Source organism: Plectropomus leopardus, chromosome 11 (assembly GCF_008729295.1).
Source record: "Plectropomus leopardus isolate mb chromosome 11, YSFRI_Pleo_2.0, whole genome shotgun sequence".
NCBI lineage: Eukaryota > Metazoa > Chordata > Actinopteri > Perciformes > Serranidae > Plectropomus > Plectropomus leopardus.
This window is the reverse complement of record NC_056473.1, coordinates 8655952-8681959: the sequence shown is the minus strand read 5'-3', so window position 1 is coordinate 8681959 and position 26008 is coordinate 8655952. Positions and strand designations below refer to the sequence as shown.

The 26008-nt window shown below is 38.4% G+C and overlaps 2 protein-coding genes across 2 annotated transcripts; both read right to left on the bottom strand.

The window, feature by feature from the left end:
• Positions 1–6115: 6115 nt before the first annotated feature.
• parietopsin lies at positions 6116–8815 on the bottom strand. The gene is made up of 4 exons (XM_042496022.1): positions 8464–8815; positions 7740–8068; positions 7349–7594; positions 6116–6271 (listed from the first exon to the last, which is right to left on the bottom strand). The coding sequence occupies exons 1-4, from the start codon at positions 8813–8815 to the stop codon at positions 6116–6118; spliced, it is 1083 nt and encodes a 360-aa protein (XP_042351956.1).
• An 886-nt stretch (positions 8816–9701) lies between these two features.
• nt5dc3 (5'-nucleotidase domain containing 3) lies at positions 9702–24156 on the bottom strand. Its single transcript, XM_042496710.1, has 14 exons — positions 23792–24156; positions 21718–21902; positions 18813–18887; positions 18641–18696; positions 18110–18200; positions 17881–18018; positions 15568–15628; positions 15279–15381; positions 14368–14469; positions 14104–14185; positions 13923–14009; positions 11877–12017; positions 11720–11784; positions 9702–11202 (listed from the first exon to the last, which is right to left on the bottom strand). The coding sequence occupies exons 1-14, from the start codon at positions 24114–24116 to the stop codon at positions 10938–10940; spliced, it is 1776 nt and encodes a 591-aa protein (XP_042352644.1). The 5' UTR covers positions 24117–24156; the 3' UTR covers positions 9702–10937.
• Between the last annotated feature and the right edge of the window lie 1852 nt (positions 24157–26008).

The window sequence follows — 26008 nt, the reverse complement described above, 5'->3', positions numbered from 1 at the left end:
CACATACTTGTGAATCCTTGGGCTTGGAGCCCGGCAGAGTTCTGAGACGTGATGGTGTAGAGGCACAGATCTGAAGACTACAAAAAAACAGTTCTGCTGGGTTAGAGTTCCCATGAGCACATTTAATTCCCAGAAGTGTAGACCAACCATGACTCTTCCTAGAGCTGGCTGCCCGGCCGAAATGAGCAATCGGGGGAGAAGGTCCTTGTTAAGAGAGGTGACCGAGAACTCGATGGTCACTCTGGCTGAGCCTCTGTGTGGAGATGAAAGAAACCATCACTGCATTAACCCTCTGATCGGCTTTATGGCAGAGTGACCAGACAAAACTGCAGTGAAAGGGCACATGAGAGCCTGCACAGAGCTTGCTGTTTGGAATCAATCGCAAGCATCGTTTCTGCAGGAAACCTGGTGTATGAAACATTTCTTTGTACATTTTTATAAAACTGTAATTGTCAGATACACTGACGATATGGCAAATGTTTATTGTGACAAGTTACTGAATTGCACCATGGTTTCATAAATATAGTCATAACACCTCCTAAAAACAAATACATGAACTATAAATAAAATAAACTAAATTAATTTAATAAATATACCTCTTAGATTAAATCACGTATTAAAGAGGGAATTAAACCCCATCCAAAAATTAATAATCCTATTTTCAAGTAATAATTCAACTGTTAAAACTCTTTGATTATGTCGTTTTACTTCATCCTTATTCAGTGATGCATGTCAACCTTGTTGATCATCAGTGTTCATTTCTGCTGACTCGGTGTGAGCTCAGGCACGTGTGATGTAAGACACAACACTCACAAGGTGAATTTGCACATATAATTCTCCCACTCTTCCATATGATGAATTTGCATGTGTAATTTTCCTCATACAATTCTCCCACTCTACCTCACTACATACTTAAACTAACTCCTACCAATTTTCACACTTGATGGAAATCAACAAATAAATGAACATAACATAAATAAGTAAGTGACAGACCACAGAGTAGGCCAGCCAAGAACAATGAAAGTGTTTTACTGCCTGGCTAACTTCCCACTGTTAAAATATGGGGGAAATGTGCAACAGGCTCACTTAACAAGTGCACCCAAATTTTCTGTGTTTTTCTATTTGATTTTATAGGTATTTCAGAACTGTTTTATACTCATGATGTTATTTATAGTAGGTCAGCTGCATAATCTGAGACAAAGCATATTATGGTGATTTTGCAGCTTCCCTGCAACTAATGAATAATTGCACTGAGATAATCCTGTAACCACACAGGTGCTTATGAGTGAACTCATGCCTGTATACACTGCAACAGTCTAATACTACTGCAGAAGACTTCTTGGTAGTGTGAGTGCTGGCAAAAGGCAAGACTTATGCATTACTTGGCCCAGCTGTCAGTGCTGATGATATGATGGAGCTGACTGTTATTGGCATTGATTTCATTTATTTACATAATATTATTATGGGAAGTATGTGTATAAGTTGCATAAAATTTGAGTATTTTTTTCTTTTTCAGAAAAAGGCAGAAAAGGCCTTGAAATACAAAGAGTTGCTATATGAATGAATATTTCATACAACACTGAATACACAACTCAATGCCACCAGTGTTATTAAGTGACTTTCAGAATATATATCTTTTCACACTACATGAATACAGTTCGAATGCATGTTACTCATAAACACAAATTCAGTGGACAAAAGTTTGTTGCTCTCTGCAGTCTGGCTGAATTTGATTTACCAAGTCTTGTTAAAAATGCATACAAGTGGAAACTACATTTCTCACAAAACATTCATTTAAAAAAGAGGTATTTCACTGCTGGAAAGACAGTTCTGTCATAAAACTACTCCTATGCAGTAAATGCAAATAATTTTGTCACTGGTGCTATATGACCAGAGAGAAAACAAAGGACAGGGGTTGTAGCATTCACTATTGCTGAGGAAGTTATAAAAAAAAAAAAACAACTACAACTACCAGAATGCAACGCGCCTCGACGTTTGCCCGTTTCCGTTTTGTTCCGGTGAGATCCGCAGAGGGACGGTTTGAACCGTGGGCGGGCAAAAACTAATGGTTAAAAGTTTACAGGGTGGTGGTAATTCATCGCGAACGTTTGCTGCCAACCGCCCTTTAAAAAAAAAGCAAGGAGAAGGAAAGTAGAAGTTTCCGTTTTTCGTCAGAAACAACATGGCGGCAGTGACAAACTATCACACAGTGAAACGGTAAGCTCAAAAATATGTTTCCGAGAACATTTAATGTGAGCAATGGGCAACAGAGTGACTGATTCTTGGTTAACATTTGATCCGCGCTGCTTAATTTTGCCGTTTGATCTAAATTCTTTCAGCCTGTGCTTTTATACATAAGGTACAAGGTTACTTTATTGCTATGTAGTTTAAGAAGAAAGTGTTGTTGTTGTTGTTGTTATTAACACCGTGTCGTGCCGCTTCTTGTTTACTAATTCCTGTATTACAACCTAACAGTGCTGTAATATGTCTCTGAGGACATTTGGGTGAGAAATAGGCATTGCAGGAACTGAATATTGGTTTATATGTGATCAGCACCGCCTAGTGTGAGTGTTTGGTCGTTAGTTTGGAGTCTGTTGACAGAGTGAAGGAGAGTCGCAGCTGTTTGTTGATCCGTTTTGACACTCTTATTTTGTTATTAGTGGTGGCCATGGATGCATTTGGAGACCAGGGACATGTTTAACACACTGTTATGCCAAGGTTTCAGGATTTAATCATGTGGCCTTGAAATTGTGTACGGTGTGCAACAGGCTTTAAAGTGCGTTTTCTTTTGGTTGGTGGGTTGTCAGAGCTGCTGCGCATATTTGATTAGCCGTGACTAGAATATTAATAAATATGAAATATATCCTTACTCACTGTATTTACATTTTATTTAAAATTCACTCTTGCTTTGGCAGTGTAAACATATGTTTCCCAGGTACCACAGTTTCTGTTTAACTAAATGTTTTGCTATGGTTTTGTCGAAAGACTGACTTGGAAACAGCATCGGAGGAGGTGTTGTGTCAAAGTGTGTCCCCCACCCAGTGGTGTTTCCTGTTAATGCACAGGTCCCGCCTCAGTGGTTAGGTTTGCAAGGGCCATAGGTGCACAAGGACTATGTAACTATAATTCAGTTGATAAAAAGTGTGAAATTAATGTTTCATAAATAGAGAATGAGTGGGGGGAAATAGAAGAGGGAATAACAAAAATATATGAAAAAATAGATAGGGCTAAAAGATAAACAAAATATAAATAATCAGAAGAAGAAGGATCAGAAGAATCCGGTTTTATTGTCCAGTTGCATTTACATATACTAGGAATTTGACTTGGTGATTTGGTGCAAAACAATTAACATCGAGGAAGAATAAAAATATAAAGTATAAAAGGGGACAAAATGTAAAAATATATAAAGTAATTTGTAAAATATATAAATAGTGTAAAATAGAATTATGTAAGTGTTTCAAGAAAAATAAATGTTAAAGTAATTAAAACACACCTAGGTTCATAATAAAACCATAAAGTTAAAAGTGCTATATGTATCAACCCATAAAAAACTTAGGGTTTGGATTGGGTTTAAATGGAGGGACACAGAAAACAGTCTTCAACACAACAGCGAGACCCTGTTCATTCTATGAAAGTTGCTCAGTGGCACATGAAGCCAAAATCGTTCAACTGCCACATGTAAAATTACCTGGATGATGAGCGCTGCTTTCACATCATTATGCCTCCACCATAGAGCAAGCGCACTAAAGACTTCTGCCGGTCGAGCACACTGCCTCCAGTTTAGCGCTCCACTAACTTGAGTGGGGATAAAATGATTTAATTTTGTGGCTCTTCTAGATTTTCTAAATGTTATTGGGCCGAATGGATCAAATCCTGACAGTGAAATGAGTCAATCTGTGGGAGTATAAAAAAATCTTACCACTTATTTTCAGACATATGTTTGTCAATTTAAGTCTATTAGAAAAAGTATTTTCTTTTTGCCCAAAAGCATCACATAACAGACTCAGGAGCTCTAATTCCACTTTTTGGCTACTGCAAAAATTGCCATCAAATTTTAGTGCACTTCCCGGGGACCTGGCGGTGGCAGGCATACATAAATGCAGAAATAAAATCTGCAGTTTGAGTGACAGCCCTAGAGAGGTGAGCAGGGAGATCGGCTGCTGGTAAGATGGGGGGGACATTCACCACAAATACAAGGCTGGTTGAAATGAAGCAAACTATTCCTTTTAATGTTTGCTGTTTACAGTACAAGACTTCAAAGCATATCGTACTCAATACAAATATTAATTGCAAAATAAAAGTCTGACATTTTTCAAAATCATTTTTTTTCCCAACCTGTAAACACACAACAAGCAATACATTGCTCACCCTTCATTCCAGGGTCACACTCCCACCCACCCGCATGTACTAGCAGGCATATACAGATATAATTCACAAAATAGCAGATGAGAGAAAGATGAAAATGAATGAATAAATAAATAAATGAAAAGAAACAAGGCAAAATAAAAACAAGCAAATATGGAGATAAATAAAGGTAGTGATCCGGTTAAATATCTATCATGGTGAGAGAGTTTTTAGAGGTGAGGGTTCCCAAGTTTTGTGGAATCTTTTCACAGTTCTTCTGACAGTGTACTTGATTTTTTTCTAAGTGGAGAGAGGACATAAAGTCCTTTAACCTGGATGTTGTGCCAGGGGGGGTTAGGGCTCTTCCACTGTAATGATACATGGCGTTTGGCTATAGGTGAAGCGAATGCAAAAAGGTCAGCTTGGTGTTTGGTAAACCTGCCTTCAAAAGGAGGCACACCGAAATAAGCTATTGGGGGACAAGAGGTTAGGGGAATCGCAAGTACTTTGGAGAGGGTGTCAAAAAAAGACGTCCAAAAGGGGGCAAGCTTTGAGCAAGAGAAAAATGTGTGTGTGTGACAGAGAGACAGAGAAGAGAACCTGATACTAGAATCATCAGTACTGGGAAACACATTCTTCAGCTTGGCTGTAGTATAATGGACCCTGTAAGCAACTTAAAACCAAATAAGGCTCATCCGAGCACATGTGCATGTTGAGTTGATCCTGAGCAATGCATCCCTCCACCAGTTCTCGTCCAACTTGAGTCCCAGTTCCCTTTCCCGTGTATCCTTAAGCCAGAGAAGAGAAGAGGATTATGAAGAAAAAAAGAAGACTATTAAATTGACGAAATATTGTTTTGTGATTCAAGGGAAGTCATTATATTCTCTAAAAGAGTTTTCTCAGGCATCGTAAGAAAAGATGTCAAATGAGTTCTTGCAGAGTTACGTAATTGGAAGTATATAGATCCTGACTTGATAAACTAAATTTAGTAATAAGGTTTTCAAAACATACAAACAATTCATCAAAGTAGAGGTTGTAAAAGAAACAAGGCCCTTCTCCTTCCATAACCTAAAAACTGGATCAAGAGTAGAGGGTAAAAATGAGTGATTGTTGCAGATAGGATTAAAAGCTGAAGGAAGTTTTTATCGGAAGTGTTGTCTACACTGTTTCCAGATTTGTAGTGAGGAAAATACAACATGGTTTCTAGTGTATCAGGAAGGATGCACTGAAAGAGGAGCAAACAGTAATGCAGGAAGAGAGTATGAAGTACACAAGTTAGCTTCTACAATACACCAATCGATGTCAGGGAAATGACGCCATTTTTTTCCTGGAGTTTCTGGAGGTAGGCAGCTCAGTGTTACAGCAACATGCTGGGTAAGGCAAAGCCCCCATAATGTTTAGGTCTCTAAAGGCTTGCCTTTTGAAGCCTGGCAGGCGTACCAGCCCAAATAAAAGATAGCGTAGTGGGGTTAAGTAATTTTAAAAAAAGACTTTGGGGAGAAAAAGAGGGGAGCCTGGAAAAGAAATAGGATTCTGGGTAGCACGTTGATTTTGAAAAAGCAAGTTTTGAGGTGGATTATATCGTATTAGTGTGTTTTTTTTTTTGTCCGCCACTTTAATATCAGCCTTCAGCCTCTGAGCTGTTTCTGTTCGTATTGGCCTGAGGACTTCTCTGAGAGACAGGGGCCTGTAGATGTGCAGGTCTGCGTCCTTGACGAGGCACCAGTAAACACTGACAACCATGGCAGCTCCTTGTTTTCAATGGAGAGGATCACAGAGGCAACACCCTGCTGTGTGAGCTGATGTTTCTGCTAAAGGAAGTCAGCCGGTTCCTGCTGTTGAAGGTGCGCATGTTGATGGTGACAGGGGTGGGTACACGAGGGATGTAGCGGCCACAAGAAACAACCTCCAGAGCCGCATCACGGAACTGTAGGACATAAAAACACATTCAACACATAATGCTTTTTTCTATTTTTTCTATCTATTCTATTTGCCCAAAGTCAGTTTTTTCTCGACCCTATGCATTTTTTTTTTTTTGCGGTTATCAAAAACAACAAAGACTTAAAAAAAATCAATAAAAAAATATTTATCCACCTTTTTGACAAAGTGTGCAATATATAGTTGAATTTTTGCCCTTATCCTATAACGCCATCCAGCTGAACTCCTGTTTTCAGGATAATTGAAATGCCTACTTGCGCCTCAGCTCATAAACTTTGTCTTTAAGTGCTGCCATTTTCCAAAAGTGCCCAATTAGTACTGTGCATGTGCAACTCTCAACAGAGATGAGAAGAAAAGACATCAAGATGACTCACTCCTCAGCTACCTCCAGCATCTGCTTGGGAAAAAACAATTTGTTGTATTTTTGTTTTTCCTTTTTGGGCAAGTGAGATGTGAGATTTACTCACTGAACTGTGGTATTTTAATTGCTCAGAGTAATCTGGCAAACAATTTTTGTTGTTGCTTCTTCTCTTTTAAATGTTTGCGTGTCCCTTTGTATCTTTGTGTCGCTTCTCTAAATTTGGAGGTTTCTGTGGGTTTGTGAACACAAAGCAGGCAGAACTCCTGATCCCCACCCTCCCACCCCCCCCATTTTTTGTGTTTTTTTCCCCTTTATTAGTAAGGACAGCATGTAGAGTGAAAGGAGGAAAGACACTTGACGTGAGCAAAGGGCCGCAGGTTGGACTTGAACCCGTAACCGCTGTGGCAAGGATATAGCTTTCGTATATGGGGTGCCTGTTCTACCAGAAACTTTAAGACCCAGCAGAGTTAACGCATAAATTTTACTCTCAATGCACCTGCTTAATCAGTGCCCAGAGTCCACCTCAAGAAATAGAAAATGTGTTTTAGGCAGCAGATGTTTTAATCATAAATATGTAAGTAAATATGTGGGAAACCCTGATATGAGCATCTATTTCACATGCAATTCAAATCTGTTTTTCTTGTGCATATCCTTGTGCACACTCAGCCTTTGCATCTCAAATTTACAGCACTTTTAGCTGCTTACCTGCTTGTTGGACAGAAAGTAGATGATGGGGTTATAGACGGGGCTCGTTTTAGCAAAGTACATGGGCATGGTGGCAACCAGCGGAGGGATGTAGAGCTCTGGATCCAAGACGATCACCAATGACAATGCCGTGTAGGGCAGCCAGCAAACAAAAAAAGTTATGATCATGGCCAGGACCATATTGATGGCGTGATCATTTTCCTTCTGGCTGGAACGCCCGCCCTGGAGCTCCACACTCCTGTTCAGCTACAAGCAGAGGGGAAATTTGACACCCAGTAAAAGCTAACAGCTTGTTTCAGTGTGGAGGTGGTAAATTGCAAACAGATAAGGATGGGGGGTATGAATTTTAAATCGAATGATGTAAGAGTGTAATAAATATACAGAAGCCCACCTTATTCAGGGACGTGAGCACTTTGCAGTAGCAGTAAATGATGACTGTAACTGGGATAATGAAGCACAGCAGTGTGTAGATGATGAGGTAGCTGTAGTTGCTCCATGATCTGTCCTCCCACGCCAGGGAGCAGGAAGTCTGGACCCCCTCAGGTCCGTAGGAACTCCAGCCGAATAACGGAGCCACCGCCCAAAACAAGCAGTAAATATAGACAAATATCAGCCCGATGATGCTTCTCCGCATGCTCAGCTTTAGACCCGCTCGAGGTTTACACACCACGTTGTAACGCTCGTAGGCAAGCAGGGTCAGAGTGCAGAGAGACACCAGACCTTTAAGAAAAATAGATTCACAAAAAAGGTGTTGAAAGCTCTGGAAAAAGCTATGAAATAAACTAACTTACATTTAAATTTGTTTTCAAAGTTATGTGTGAACTTCAAATCATAATAACCCCCCCTTTTTTAAGAAAGAAGCAAGAAAATTTGCAAGATCTGACAACTGTAGAGAGACATTTTCAAAAGCATCAAACAGAGACATACAATATATTTATCTTTGTAAAGCCACAACATGTTCTGAGATTCACTAAGGCGAAACAATAGTATCGATGTTTTAGCCTTACAATTGTGTTTGTTGTGTTTTACTGTGACAGACCTCCAGGCACAAAGAAAACAAAATTGCTCCCAAAAAGTCTATACAACACAAACTGCTCTCTCGCAACTCCACTTACCAAAATAATTGACTGCAAATCCTTGAAACACGCAGGCTGTGTGGCCAATAAAGAAAGAGCCTTTGTAGTTGGTGATGGTGACGACCAGGGATCCGCACAGGCCGATCATGAGGTCGGACACGGCGAGGCTGAGGATGAAAACAGTCATTGGCTGGAGGAGAGACGGATTCCTCAGCATCACGGTGATGACGAGACCATTGTTGAACACTGTTAACATTGTGTTGATGAACATGAGGAAAGAAAGTATGCTGTAGCCCACCCGAGGGAAGATGGTGGGTGTAACAGTGGCCACCTCAGTGAAGATGGATTGAGGTTGAGAGCCGGAGCTCCACTGCGTGCTGTTGCTGTCCATGGTACCTAAATGAGGATGGAGAGGCAACTGTGAGTCCAGAGACTGAACCTGCGGACACTGAGCCTGCTCGGCTCAGGACACGGCATCATAGATCTTATCATTTCTGATCCCTGTTAAACCACTCGGCTTTGTCTCTTTTCCAAGATCTCAGATTGTGCACCTGCCTGATGGAGAAAACCCCAAATGCAATATGGGAAATTGGTCCGTAACACGATTTAAATGGATTAATCCCAACAAAACCATTGCTATAATGGTAATTGGAAAGTTTAGGGATATTAAGTAGAAATGACTTAGTCATAAAAATGAAAGGAGCAGTGTGTGGGATTTAGTGGGAAATGGTGGTGAGGACTGCACATTGCAACCAGCTGAAACTTCTCCCGTGTGCAAAGCATGAATTCCCAGTTAGGATTCCTTTAGTGTTCATCGTTGAGGAGGTGTTTACCAGGAGCCAAATTATCTGCAGAAGTCTCTTCCTCCCCAAGACAAATGGACCGGGTGATAAAAACTAGTGAACACTGAATAAAGCAGTTTAATACTTAAAAAAAAAGTGATTTTCCAATGCTGTTCGGCTCATTGTGAAGTGGCTGCTAATCATCACAGTGGCCAATGTGAAAATGTGAAAATGCTTATGGCTCTATCTAGAGTCAGTGCTTTGTTTGTCCGCTCTGAACTACTGTAGAAATATGGCGATCTCTGTAGGCGAGGACCTGCTCCCTATGTAGATATAAACAGCTCAATCTAAGGTAATAAAAACGATGATTCTTATTTTAACGTAATTGTACACTAAAGAATCCATACTTATTATATAATACTCTATCTCTGCCTATATATGCCCCTTAATCATACACACCGGACCTTTAATTTTTAAATGGTGTAATATTTCTTTGGTTATTTATTCAGCAGACAGAAAAAGGAAAAGATGATAATCTGCAAATGGTCTCCACATTCGGTAAACACATACCTGCTAATTAAAACTAATGACATAATTATCCAGCTATACTAAGTTGCTTTAGATTAATGACACAAGCACATGGCAATGATCATTATTCCATTTGCATTTTAATAAATAGTGAAATAAAAATCCACATCATCATATTTTAAACTATAGAAACACAAACACTGAGGTCTTGGATGTGGCCACTGATATTTAAGAGTTCCCTTTTTCCACAATGTACATCATTCTTCTCCAGCATTCATCCCAGCATGTGTGAAAACATTTCACGCATTTTCTGCCGAAGTGTCAAAGCCAAGAAACTCAACGCTGTCTTAACAGATCAAATAGCAACAGGCGGACTAAATATAGCAACGAAGCTCTATTTTTTTCCCCCTGACAAATATTAACATTTCCCACGTGCTGAAATGAGACATACTGTACAGGCTGTGTTGTGTGGCAATTAAATACTTTCTCTCAGAACACGTATAAGAAGCAGTTCAAAAATTAAATGAAATACGATGCCAAATTTGAAAAAAAAAAAGCTTGATTGCCATAGTTTACAGTTGGCTATTACAAAAATATAGACATTGCAGTATGTGAAAAAGAGATTAAGGCAACACACCAATTTGTGATGTAAATTCACTGACAGTCTCTTACAGGTTTACAGATGCAAAGGATAAAAAAGCAAAGGTAGTGTGTATAATACATTCTACAGAGACATGATGTGTGACTGCCCCCTATTGTTTACACGGTGTAAACACAGCATCTTTGCATAATCTCTCACTATACTTCTGTCTCCCTTACACACCAAGATACACACATGCATGCGCACACACACACACACACACACACACACACACAGATGCAAACCTAGAACAATCAGTGCATTCAATGTTTCAAATTCTGTGTGATAAAAATGTGAAACACAAGGTGTCCATGTTTTGAATGAAAACATTCTGTCTTGTTTTGCTTACAAAGCACAAAATCTGCTGGTCTGCTTGAAGACTTAATTATTTGAGAGCCAGTACATATCTATCTTAAAGCTTAATAAACACCAACAGTTTACAAGGTTGTTATCTATTATATCTGAAAATGTGGCATGCATCCTTTAAACTGCCATCTTAAAACCTAAAAAAAAGAAATTCATCAGCAATGGAGATTGTTCAATCCTCGTCTTCTTCTATTCCTCTAGTCAGACTCCGCTCCGGTCCTGCTGAGCTGCGAGGAGACGCTGATACCAGCAGGACAGTGCTCAGGCCAGGAGGCAGACTCGTGCTGCAGGGGAGTGCGGCGAGGGAAAAAGGTGTGCTGAAAGTCGTAGTTGAGCAGGCAGCTGATGGAGGGCATGTAGATGTCAGCAAAGCGTGAGAGTCGGCGTGAGAAGTACGTGGGGTTGTGATACGTCCGGAAGAGACTCCCAAACTGAGAGTTGAAGATGTCCTTTGTCTGCGACCTGCCATGAAAACACATCAAGATGAGGTTCCGTCACTTCTTCAAGATCTCACTGAATGATAATAGCTGTCAAGGTAATTATGTCCAGGGTTCCCTATGCATTTTAACCAATGAATTTTTTAAAACTTTTCCAAAGCGGATAAGCAAACTACTAATGCTTGCTGTCTTTACTCTTAAATTAGACATTCCTGCTGCCAACTAGCTGCATATGCCAATAGACCAGAACAACACAAATGAGAACTTTGCCAAAGGCCATGCCTCTTTTTTTGAGGATAGCAAACCGAAAATCCAATCAAGTGCCATAAAGTGCAGTGCTATATTTGAAATTCAACATATTTTAGGTAATGCTAGACATGTTTGGGGATTTTTATTAGTATAAGTTAAACAAAACTAAAACAAAAGCTATTACAATCCATAACTTTTAATTCCAAACTATGTCCAGGCCTTGAAAACAGTTTTTTCAATTTCATAACTTTTCCAGGAATTTCATGACTGTAAGAATTCTGTATCTCTGTCACCTCATGGCTTCTCTCTCTCTGATCCACTCCTTCACGACAGCTTGTGATGCTGGATCCCTGTGTACCTGTTTTGGAGCAGTGCAAAGAAGTCAGGCACAGAAATGTCAGGATAAAAGCATAAAGGTAGGATAAAAATGTTTTTATAAAATCTACTGACCTGCATCTGTTCGATGAGTCCAGTCAGTGCCTGTAACCAGGCCATCATGTGAATGTACTGCTCCGTGTTCATTATCTTGATCTCCTTCCTCAACTCAGGGATGATGGCACCTGTCCTCCAGCCATGTTTCAGAGTCAGATCCTACAAAACAAAAGAACAGGATTGTGAATAATTGAGGATAAAGGACTTCTTCTGTGTGAGTAATACATACATAACATAAGTGGACATATATTGTGATTTATTGCCTTTTTTAATGGAAAATGATGTCCCCAGAAGAAGACTTTGTCGTTTTTATTGCAGCAAACCAGATCTACTGGTCTAAAAACAAACAATCGAATTTTATTATTCTTGATGGCTGTTTAATTTGTAACAATAATAATTAATAAACAGGATTCCCATGCTCATGGAAGACCTGGAAAAGTCATGGAATATCACAATCATATTTTCAGGGTCTGGAGAAGTCATGGAATTAGTAAAAAAACATTGAAAGTTTTGGAAAAATCACATAATGTTGTGTGTAGTGAAATTGTTACAGTAATCTAGCCTTTTTTTTTTAAACCGAGGGACACATCGCTTAGCATACACTGAGCAGTTCAGGACATCGTTGTTGGGAAACTCTGAAACAGTCTGATATTCATGCCTTCCCTTGTTTCTCATTGCATCCAGTTAGGAATTGATGTCATGATTATGCTCTGAAAATCGCAGAGAGCTCATGAGAGCAATGATAAATGAAAGGGAGTGCTTTATAATACACTTGAGTTGTTGGCTTGAGGCACATATTGTATAGTACAGCCTGAATATGAGTATATTGCTGCTGTTTTACCACAGTGTCATACACACATTTATGATTACTTGTTGAAACAGGTATGACATAAACCTCGTCTGCACATTCACAGCAGGCACAGTAGTGTGTGTACTCAGATATACTTGACACATGCTCACAGCATAAAATACGATCAATGCAGTTGTACAAATAAGTTGAAAAAAAATAATTGAAATTGGTTGCACTTATGCACCTAAAGCTCAAGTAAAGACTGACCCAGACTGATTGCTGCAAACAGCACCAATTAAAATGGAAGTGCAAGTAAGAAGTAGGGAGCGTGTGGCTGAAAACTAAGCTTAAATTGATCCAGAGAAGTGAGAAAAAATTTTTCGGCTTCTGCTGCGTAATTGGATTCTTTATTAAACGGCATAAAGCAGAAATAAAATATCGCTCCATCCCTCCCTCTCCTGCAGCTCCTTAGTAGCTCAGAGATGCCTCTGCTCTGTGTCCGCTTACAGTAACGATCTCATCGTACAGCCGGAGAGGCTGGCTGTAAGCTGTGGTTGGCGTAAACCACAAACACCATGTTCCATCTTTCTAAATAAGCAGGATGACATGTTTGACAGCTGGCAGCCTGCCACCAGCACTGCATTATGCCAAAGATATAAACTCTGTATTTCATTATCCCCATTTACAGCTGATCAGACACATTCATTTATCCCAGTCATTATAATAACTCATTGTGACGCAGTTAATTAAAAAAAAAGAAGAAAATGCTAGTTTGTTTGTTGAGCACAGATGAGGGGCAGCTGTTGGGAGGTTGCTAGGTTACAGGTATGAAAAGGTAAATAAGGTGATACTCACTACTGTGGATGTGGTAGGTGTGATATATCAGGAGACACTGACACTCATTAAAATGTCTGTCAACCAAACCCACTGCAGAGCTACAGTAACTGTGGTTTAATGCATGAAGACTTACATTCTCAGCCCAGTCCTTTTAGCATCTTTGTTCTGTTTCAAGCGTTGGCTCAGTATCTCATTATGTGCTTCTTCTAACAGAGCATTAGAAAGGGCCAACGCTGGCTGAGTTCATCTTTATATGCAACATATGCTGCATATAAAGATGAACTCGGCCAGCGTTGGCCCTTTAATTCAGGTGGAACACACTTATCTTAAATGGAGCATGGTCAAAGCAGGGTTCCCATCTTTGTTCTTAATAATCTTTCATAAAAGAGTGTTTTGTGCAGTTATAATGAGGCCTTTGTTGTGAATATGCTGCTTACTGCCAAGTCACTGTAGATGTGATCACCAAAATAGAGCACTTTGGATCCTCTCCAGCCGGTGAGTCTCAGGAACTCATAAAGGTTTCCCTGCAGTGATCAAAGACGCACACATTAAAAAATGCACTTCATAAGGTGTATCCAAGAGAAATTAAGCAATTTTAAACTGGCATGAACTGCAGACCTGTTTGTAGATCTTTCCTTTTTCCAACTTGTGAATTCTGTCCCACAGCAATGCACCTTTGTCTGTCACTCGTCTGAAAGGTCTGGGGGAAAAATACACAAAGACAAATCCCAATATTGGCAGCTCTAAAACAAACACACCTATGTACATTTCATGTACAAATCCTGTAGAGAACAAGGTCTAGTGGTAACTGCTGGTAAGGAGGCCCCTAGTGGGATTAAAGAGGCAAAGCACACACACAGGATGAGACGCAAACAAACTTACTTTCTCCTGTCATTGAAGAAACCAGGTTTGTCGGCCTGAACGATCACAACATCAAACAGGTCCCGCCAATCCTTCCCTACAATGTAGTTCATTCCTCGGTCCCTGAGATGGACAAAGATTTAAGACAGTACCTTTTAAGCATCATCTTAAAGCTCATCATGAGCGTAGTGTTAAAAGCGCTTGAGCTGATGGCTCAACAATACACCAGCAGTAAAAATCCTAAAAGGTGTTCTTGAGAAATTGGGCTTACAGAAATGAGATGGACGAGGTCACAGTGACCTTGACCTTTGACCAGCAAAATCTAATCAGTTCATTGTTAAGTCCAAGTAGACATTTGTGCCAAATTTGGAAAAAAATCTTTTAAGAGATTCTTGAAATATTGCATTAATTTGAATAGCTATTGCTGGCACGGAGGCATTAAAACAGCTCCAAAGGAAAAGGAGAGGATGGGGATGATGAAAACATAGGTGGATTGTCAACATGTATATTGAATATGGATCTGGGAGGACTTAGAGATTGAAATATTGCATTGTTAAAAACTTGGGGCTGCCTACAGTCTGCGGACAGCCTTTTCCTTTGTTCCATGTTTAGTGCAGTGGTGAATGAATGTGCTAAGCTATTAAATGAAGGACACAGGTTTAATGTTTTGGGACTCTGGGAAGCTTTTTAAGGTTGGATATGCAGAGCTAGTCATTTTGTGCAATCAAGTTTGACTTCAAAAGAAGCTCATAGTCAATGACTTGGGATGAATTACAAATACTTGCGGCTGGAAAGCCCTTTGATGTGTGGCTGCATATGTATAAAAGCTGAGGCATTCTACAGTAGCACCAATTAAACAGTAGTACACCACTGCAAGACGTTTTTAATTAATCACAGCAACAACCACTTGCGCTCTGTTTGCTCACACTTACACAAAGTCAAATGGGCTGTTGGTAATGAGAAACATCTTTTTCCCATGCTCTGACAGCTTCTTCAGCACAGCGTGGCTCTGCTCGCCATAGCAAATGTATTTCTCTGGAAAATGAGAAAACACAGAGAGGGTGATGCTGATAGAATTTGCACAGATAAAACTCTGCTTTTTTATTTGTATATCACAGCCTCATTATTCCTAATTTAATTGTATTGTCTTGACAACAACTCAGATGCATAATTTCTTTTATATAGGCTCAAATGAAGCGATAAAAATCCAGAGAACATTACCAATATCTGCCTCCACGGCTCGGTACATAATGCCCTTGACGTGAACATCTCTAATGGCCTCCTGTGAAGAGGAAGAGTAAACAGTCCTCAGCCAAGAAGTCATGACTTCAGTGTCACAATGTTAGCATTCAGCCCCAGTAGCAACACTTTGCTCTGTGCATAAACGGTTGACTTGGAAGCACGAAGAAAGTGCACCTCTGAATGCAAATGATTATGAATAAAGCAGACCCTGGAGTTTAGTTACTGTGGTGACACAGTGAATAAGTTTCCACCAAATTTTCTGAAGTGTTGCCTCTGCTTTTGAATCAGCAAGTGGGTAAATAGACCCCTCCTTGCAAAGTTGCAAATTTAAGGGCAGTTTTTAAGAAAGTTTATCACATGCAAAGATTATTTGATGTACACAAAAGTGAAAGGCAAAGTAAGCAATAAAGCCACAGAGTTTAACGCTGAATAATAAATCAGGCTTGGCAGGGGGGAAAAAAGATTAAGCAGCGTGTCCTTGAAAAGATATGAGAGGCACTCGTGGAACTGAGAGCGTGTGTGTGAGGGCTCTTAATGACAGCGATCTGTCAAAAACGATGCAGTGTCAGACAGAATAGACAGGACCAGTGTGACAGCTGCCCTCAAAGGGAGAACACAGCGCTGATTTCTCGCCCCTCTCCCTCTGAAGCACCAGACCCACCAGAGAAGAGACGCAGATGGCTGGAGGCGGGCTTGCTCGACTAAAATTAGACACCGGTTTTCAGAGCTAAAATTAAGATGGGATTGAATGGCTGGAGTATCACAGCACACTGCAAACGTAAATATTTGGCTGTATATCGTTACACACTATCTCCCCCTGGAGATACAATAACTTAATCAAAGTGTCAGATTATTGCAAATATTGGGCCCCTTGCGAGAAGCAATATACCCACAAATTTTCTCTTACTTTTGCCCGTATACACAACGTGTTCTTATTTTGTTAGTATCCATTGATTTCTGGGATTCACCAATGTTTTCTAATATTTGCTCTTCTCTTAGGTAAGAGAAGATTTTACCTTGTCAAGAGTGCTGTAACCAAGAAAAGAAAAAAATCTTGCTTTCGCAGTTCATAAGTTTGTTTTTCCAATGCAAATGGAAATAAGTTTTAAATTTTATGAACTTAAATGCATTAATAACATCAATCAAAGTTTTTTTTTAAATAATTAGAAGGGTTGGATTATTAAATTTGTAGGCAAAAGATACACTACTGTACTTGGTCCACTGATCCTAGTTACTGTAATTTCAGTAACTGTGCGTCCATCTGCTGATCAGTGGTGGAATGTAACTAAGTAGATTTACTCAAGTACAATTTGAGGTACTTTTTCTTTACATGATTATTTGTTATCTTATAAAACTTTCTGCTTCTGCTTCACATCACCTCAGAGGAAAATAATTAACTTTTTACTTCACTTAAATTATTGAATAACTTTTGTTACTAATTGCTTTACAAATTAAGATTTTTGCACACAAACCATATTAATATACCAATTAACTGATTTTGTCTATTGTTAGAAAATGAATTGGCAGCTATTTTAATAATCATTGAAGTAAATTTTCATGCAAAAACATTTCATGGGTCCACCTTCTCAATTATGAAGACCTATTGGTTTTACCTTAATTAGTTCTGTTATTTGGATTTATTAAATTGACTATCTTTTTCTGCACGGGGTACTTTTACTTTTAATACTAAATTTTCCTAATTGTAAATAAATATTTGCATTAAAGTCTTTTAATTTTTTTTTTTACTAGAATACAGTATATATTTGTAAAAGTATTAATACCATATTGCAAAAATATTCTGTATTCTAGTAAAAAAAAAATATATTCTCTCTCTCTCTCTCTCTATATATATATATACATATATATATATGTGTGTGTGTGTGTGTGTGTGTGTGTGTGTATTTATTTATTTTTTTCTGGGAAATGACTTGTTTGCTTTATTATTTAAAACTATTTCACTACTGCTGAAGTCCTTTTTCTTCTTAAAGCATTTTTTGTGGCATCTCTCCAGTTCCTGTGCATGTACCAGAGTCTCTGCTCACACCACCACACCTGCCCTTATACAGTGTTACGGGGGCGTTACCTATGCTAATAGGTTATTTATGATCAAGTGGGATTCGTCCTGGGAGAGCGGATTTGGAATGTTATGTTTTTTTATGCATCTGGAGATGAATTTTCTTATTTCTTCTTTGAACAGATTAAGAGAAATTTCAGAGAATGTTGCTGTGTGAAACACATTAAATGCCAAGATAGCAAAACGGTCAAAGATGACAGAACAATAAGTTAGTTTACCTTAACATCTTTGTAGAGATGCACTGGCTCATAGTCGATGTTATGCCTCATGAAGAAGTCATTGACACAGGACAGGAGGGTCATCTCAGGCAAGGAGAAAATGTCCATGAACTGTTTCATGGTGTGGCCATGGGAACTCTGCAGGACAGAGATTAACTTCATTATATTCTGTCATTTCTCTTTCTAGAGTGCCTGTCTGGTTATAGATAAGAGCGGAAACGATCGTCACCTTCCCATAAAAGTCGCTCATGATCTCTAAAGGTACGTGACAACCTTCATACATGGCAATTACTTCCTCTTCAGGAACTGGATGGAGACCCCTGTGTAAGAAACACAAAATATCAAATGCTTTGACAATATTAGAATTTGCGCTATGTCTTTTGTAGCACACGCAAACTCCTAAAAGTAATGATAAACCAAAGAAAAACATGCTATTCTTTGCATTTCTCATTTCATCTCCTTTATTTACACTGTGGTTATATAGTGAAGTATGATGCAGATATTTGTATTTCTTATATTTTTCCATATAAAATATGCTCTATGCTGTAGCATACTGCACATATTTTACATATGTTATCTTTTTCAATTTCTCTATGTGCACGAGAGCAACTGCAGCATGACCCAGTTTCTTCTGGGGATCAATATAGTATTCCTGATTCTGACTGTGGTATGCTCACATAATGTTGTGTGAATTTCAAAATTTTCTGTGTATTATTTATTACCCACCACCCTGATGTGAGAAGTAACACAGTGCAGATACCTGTATACAGTTCCCAGCTGGATGTAGTGAAAGGCATCTATCTTCATCAGAAGTGCCTGTTTCAAATCATTAAATAGTTCACAGAAATGACGATGAATAAACACTGAGGCTATGGTGAAACTTATGCAAAAAATATAAAACAGATTTGTTAGACAAGCAAAGACCTTCTCACCTTCTGAACATCATAGTGAAGTCCTCTGACAGCAAAATTGGGAATGTACTCATAATTTCGCAGCCCCTCTGGATACTAGTATAAATGAAAATTAAAAAACTGTTTTCAGGGACAACACATCAAAGCATTACTAAATTTTTAAAAGAACTGAGCAATGGAGTGAACTGCTAATCCACAATCTACCTATGTAGGTAAAAACGATGCATGACGGTGCGTTTTAACCCTGTTTAAACATTAAATCTGTGGGGATTATTCTGCTTATTATCACACAAAGCTCTTCCACACATTCAGCCTTAAACACTACTAGCAGTCTATCTTAAGATATGGGTGTGTGTATGTGTACGTTGGTACATACAGTACTGTGCAAAAGTCTCTGGCCAACATTTGTTGTTGTTGATTTGTTGTTTTGGCAAAGCTGTAATGTGGGTATGTATCTATATATTACTCAGTCTCTTTATTAAGATATAAACAAAGAACACAGAGAGCACCAAACACCAAAAAAGTCAGAACAAATTGGTGTCTTTAGACTGAGGACAATATTTAGTGTGAATTATGGACTCGTACAATCATATGGCAAATTTAGCTCAGACAATCAATACTAAGCTTTGGACAGGTCTTGAATGCAACCTGGTGTGAATAAACCAGAAGTTTAGTAATGTAAATCTCATGTTGTCTGCCCAAGGAGTTCAAGACACGTTAAGTAGAAAAGGAGGTCACACTAAAGCTTGCAACTTCAACCTGTTGAAGTCGTTTTATTCTGAAATATTTGTGTTTTTAATGCTGAATACAGATTAACTGTATGTAATGGTTATATTTTTGTAACAAGACGGCAGTTTGTGGATGAAATTTTTTTTCTTTCTCTATGGTAATTGATATGCTTTTAACAACTGTTTTTATTGTATTCTATCTCTCAGCATCTCTGCTGGAAATGTTGGGGAATTTAATGCTTCGCTCAATGGCAGCAACACTTTTTTGGTGGGATTCTGATTTTTTTTTTTTAAGGAAAAACATAAAAACACGTGATTTTTTATTGTCCACGGGCCTCACCACAGAAATGTCCTCAAAAGTCTCAAATCCAATATTATCTCAGTTTGGGATGACATTTAGGATTTTTGGTATTACAGAAACATGTTTTTTTTAGAATGATAGGAATTGACCCTGTCCAAGGAACAACATGAAAACCGAAATGCACTGATTGGACGGCTGCTCACACCTCCCTGTATGCTGCGGTTGGTTGGCCTGCATTGTTCACCAGACTTAATCACTGGCATGTCCTCATTTATGAGGACTTCTAAACTTTCTTCCTTCTTCTCTATATAACCTTATCCATCTGAAAAATGTTGGAAGCTACCGTCTGTGCTCTGCTGGCATGTTCACACGCAGTACTCTTGCTATCTGCCCCAAAAGTTTGTCTTGGAATGGGAAAGGGGCTTTCAGGTATTCTGCCCCTCCAGCTTATTGAATCTGCTGCAGACTGATTTGGGTCTTGGGGAGCTGGTAGATAGAGTAGATTTCGGGTTCCCATACATTTTCATGGACAAAATTTCCTAACTTTTTCATGATTTTTTAAAAACCCCCGATAACTTTGTTTTCTTGCCCCACGTGCTGGACATATTCACATAATTTCAGCTAGCTTGAGTTGGAGAGAGGTGCATCAGGTGGCAGATGCTTTGATTGAATATCTGCCTTTATCTTATCTTGGACAAGCTGGCCATATTGCTTGGTATGCTGTGATATTACATGTTTGTCCAAAACTTTGCATGCTGCTGCCTGTCTTGGCCAGGGCACTCTTTTAAAGGAGATTTGCAATATCAATGCAGCTCCTCCTGGTTAATTATTTTACATAAAAAATAAAAACTTATGATGCAGATTTGAATTCCATTAAACCTTTAAAACCTGGAGCAATATCACTTTTTGTGCTTTCAGATGCCTTTCACAAGCATTAAAACTTTTGAGCCCTACGAAAGTTGATGCAATTTCTTCCAAAAACATGAGAAAATGGCAATGAGCAACTTGGTGAGAATTGTCAACAAACTGCAAGAAATTAACGAATTTAGAGAATTATTCTTTTTAAAGCAAGAGAGAAATGTCTAGGGAAAATAGAACAAAGCTCAGGAAAGATGATCATAATTACATATTTAAAATTATGTTACAAAATTATTAGAATTTTTTCAAGCACCTTTTCCAGGTCATTGTTTTTTGTTTTGTTTATTATAATTTTCTTGTACTTTTTAATCATTTTCTGCTAGTTTCTGTGTCATTTTTTTCAATGTTTTTGAGGGAATCAAGCTGATTTGCTCAGGTTTTACAGGCTTGATTTAAATGAGTTAGTCTGAAATTAATTCAAATAACTGAGAAGAGAACTTAAAAATCTGAGTTTTCCACTCCTCCACCGACATGATGACTGCCTCTGACTCCTTGTAGCTATATGAATGCCTGTCTTTCTTTGTCCATGACAGCTAGCCAGTGACAAGTGAGTGCCTTTGATATTATGGCTTAACCATCTCGACTAGCCTACCAGTACATTATAGTCAAAGGCACATGCAGTCCTGTGTCTATACTAAACATAGATACAGGCATGGCAGGACAGTGCCGACTGAAGAATCAAATCCAGTTATTTTTAGGATTTCTTAAGATAATATAGAAGGCCTGAGATAGGATAAGACACAACCACGAGTTTAGGAATTGCTTCTGTGATAGGAGGACGGGATTTTTCGTGTCTATGACATTTAAATGGAAATAAGATGAACAGTTAGAATATTTTTCTGTAATGAGCTCTCCGTTCCGTGTTTTGTTCAATTAAACTACAAGTCAGTTTCAGCCGAGAAGAATGCTTCCTGTCTGTATCTGGAACAAACATGTTTGAAGTGCCAGGTTTCTCAGAGTCACACACGGTCATACACACCCTGTGGTTATTGATGAGGATGTCCCGGGCTATGTTGAAGATGAGGGTGTGGAGGTGCCTTGAGTAGAACGCCAGGGTGTAGTCATAGTCGAAGCCGTAGATCTCTATGTCTCGCAGGCTCATCTCATTGTTGGCGAATATGGTGTCAGGGTTGATGGAGTTGGTGGAAATGGCTGGGATTAAATCTGAAAGGGGAGAAAGAGGAGACAGGGGGTTGTTTTGCAGTTTGGGAATATTATGTGTGACTATAGCAGAAAGGCATCTCTTAGGACATACAGGTTCTTGAAGGAGGTGGATCAGTTGTTTTTCGATTCGGTGAATAGGGCCAGTCCCTCAATTAGGGGTTGATCGATATTCAGGGCCAACACTGATACCCATTATTAGTACTTAATGAGACTAATAACTGATATTTGGAACCGATATGCATTTACAATTACAATGAAAATGTTTCTGTTGAAATTTAAAAATTTGGAATATAACAAACTCCAACACAAAATGTTGTTTAAATGACTTGACAAATGTTTAATCAAAAGTGAAACTTTCAACATCACATACAGCAAGTTCCCAGCAACTTTATTCACAAAGTTAAGTGAAAATTTAAGTTAAAAAAATGAACAAATAAAACAGTTCCCTGGGGTTTTACAAATGAAACGTTCCTCACATGCTGATACTTTCTTTGCATGTATTGCAGACTGCCTTCCCTGGTGTTGGTTGAGTGAAATACGAACACTTTTTTATTAACTAATTTTATGGGCAATCACTAAAATAAAACGCAGATAAAGATATTCAGCAAAATGCCAAATATGGGCACCGATAATCATCCAGGCTGTTAGTCTGTTGAAACCCAGTATCAAGTATCTGCATGTAAGTTTTTGCCAATTAATGTTACTTTTTTCTCAGTATAACCACTTTGAATATAAGAAGCCTCATCATGCCGTGTTCGTCTGGAGTTCAGTCACTTCCTAACAGCTGCGATCACTTATCAGACACATACGTTAAATATTTATAATCCAGGACAAGACACATTATTATATAGAGATAATATAAAGCTCAGGGCTCTCTTTCTTTAACAGTAAAAGACTGAAAAACTCTGTCAGACATTTTGCTACTTATGAACAGTGTTGCATTAAAACTGTAGTTTACCAAACTACTTCACAAAATCTTAACTACTGTCAAAAACGGTTGTCTTGTCAAACTATTTTAAAAAACGACACCCACACTTTATCACGGCTAAATATCACTATCTGAATCTGGAATTGTATATTGTCACCTGGAGGTAAAACTGACCTAACACTGAGTGTGGGTGTGTTTGATTTAAGCACAAGGCCGGGCCACTCCGTCAGGTGGAGTCAGGAAAATGCTCAACTTCAAGTAAAATTCATAGAAATCGATCGCAGACATCTTATTGGCAAACGAGGGATGATATCAAACAGCAGATGACTCTTATCCACTCATAAACTAATAAATCCACTAATTAACATGACGTACTATTTTTATTCTAACTTAAAATTATAAACTATTAGATTATAGCTTAAGATGTCCAGCAGTGTGTACTTTTACTTAAGTAAGATTTTGAATACAGGACTTTTACTTGTAACAAACTATTTCTACATTTACTTGAGTAAAAGATGAGTACTGAGAAGTAAGAAGAAGAAAGTATTTAATGTGAAGTAGTGAATCGTGTTTACAGGCCTGTTTCCTGCTCAAACAAGCCTGGGAGGAGAGAAGGCAAAATATGTGGAATAATTGCTACCACCGCGAAAATTCTCTTTCCATAAAAGTCTTCGCAGAGCCAAGCAGACTGGGGTTGAGTTACATCATGTTTTACTGGTGTCTGTGCTGTTTTGACCTCCTCCTCTACTATATGTGTGTAACAAAGTATCACAGCCTGTACTGTCGCTACAATATATCATTCCCATCATGTGTACAGCAGGAAGAGTTTACGGTCTGAAAGGCTGCAGAAAAAAGCTGAAGAAACAAGAGTCATAACCGGCTTCTAACGCTTCTTTATAATGCTTCTACCGCAGTGCTGTGTCCCCGTGAGTGTTTGCTGCGGTTTCATCAGTGTCCTTACCTTCAGTCTGTCTTTTGGTCTCATTGTAAACAGACCACAGCCTCTCTGTCAAGTCCTGGCCGTCTGAGGAGCTGCTACAAACAGATGCTGCGTAGTTTTTGGCTCTGGGTCGCTGTGACAGTAGTTGACCGACTCCATTGGCTACGGCACCGAAATTCCGTTTCCATAAGCGAGATGTGAATGGCCGGTGGTGTAAACTCCGTAACACGTTACAGAAAATGTTCGCCCTCTGCAGACAGTCCCTGTGCCTCAGCAGGGACAAAGGCGCCATGTTCTCTGGGTGGCAGCCCGTCTGTAGGTCGCGGTGGACTCCGGGCGTATGCATGCAGTTGTTGACTCTTCTGTAAATACCAATACCGAAACTGTCTCTGGATGGTCGCTTTTGACGTCACTTCCGCGTTTGGCGAGGTCCCAGCCAACCAGCGAATCAGAGGCTGATGCGTCTGGAGCTTCCTACTGTCCACCAAACAGATACGATATGTTACCAGATACATACATAAAATATGCATAGCCCAGGAGAGGACCCTTTATTATATAGAGCCTCTGTCAAGTACAGAGCTGCACGCTTTTCTCTTCTTCTAACACTATTTATCTATTAAATGTATCTATTTATCATATGTATGTATTATACATAAAAGAAAATATATAAACTACCAGCAATGTCAAAAATAAAAAATAATCACAAACTCAAAATTTAGACTTAGGACACCCTTGTAAGAGTTCTTAATAGTTGCAATAGTGGTTACTTTTCTTAATACCTGATGAGTTTGACTTAAAAACTCAAAACTTTGACTGAGTATTTCATTATTCTGACTTCGAATCACACTTTTATATTGATGAGTCTATCTAAGTTTGACTTAGAAAGTCTACATTATGACTTTTATTCCAGGAGTAGGTAAAATAAAGAGACACTAAAAAGTCATAATAAAGTAATAATAGATCAATTGTTTCACTCATTAAAAAAAATAAAGAAATAGTTATATAAATTAAAAATGTAGACGTGGGACACACTTGCATGAGTTCTAATTGTTTTAATACCTCATAATTTTGATTTAAAAAGGCCAAGGTTTGACAAAGTATTTCATTATTCTGACTTAGAGTCTCACTTTTGTATTGATAAGTCTATTGTATAAGTTTGACCCAGAAAATCTACATGACTTACGACTTATTCCAGAAGTAGATAACAATGAGAAATACTTAGAAGTCACAATAATTTAATAATGGATCAAATGTTTGACTTCTTAAAACATTTTAAAAAATATCCCATAAACTCAAAATGTAGACTCAGGAAACACTTGTAAGAGTTCATCATCTTAATACCTCATAATTTTGATGTAAAAGGTCAGAAGTTTGACTGAGTGTCTAATTAGTCGGACTTAGTATCTCTTAGTAATTATGACCTGAGGTGCTAGGTCATAATTTAGGATTTTTAGGGCACAGTTATGAGATGCCTTGTTTAAATCTCTTTTTAATTTCTGGTAAAGATAAAAAATATTTTATTTCTGTTAGAAATTAAAATAATCATAGTCAAAAGTAGAAGTCATAATTTAAGCTTTTTAGAATATAGTTATTAGAGAACTAATTGTCTTTACATCATATAAGTTTGATGTTTGAAGTTGAGTGTCTCATTATTCTGACATAGTATCTCGCTTTTGTCTTCATAAGATACAAATAAAAGACAAACCTTTGACTATCTCATAAGTCAAACTTAGAAAGTTTACATTATGACTTATTATATCATAACCAAGTCAAATTAAGAGATACTAAGAAATCATAATAATGCAATAATAGATCAAGTGTTTGACTCATTAAGGCAAAATGTCTTGTCAAATGTCTTTGTCTCATTATTTTGACTTTGTAAATCAAACTTTTTAGTAAGTATGTCCTAAATTTGTTTTAGCCCACAAAAAATATTTTGCCTACTTTTTCATTCCTCATAGTTAGTCAAAAATTATGGGCTTCTAAGTCATAATTTAGTGTTTTTTAGAACACTTGTTCTAATTGCTTTAGTGTCCCAAAAGTTTGACTTTTAAAGTTCTTTGGACATGGAATCTCACTATTGTCATCATAAGTCAAGCTTTATGAAAAACCTTTGACTATCTCTTACGTTTGACTTACAAATTCAACACTATGACTTCTTTCCTCAAAATTGGCTTCCATTTTCCAAAAGTGCTGTCCCGGGAATGACTTGTCTGAGGAGATAATGCTGGCAGAATC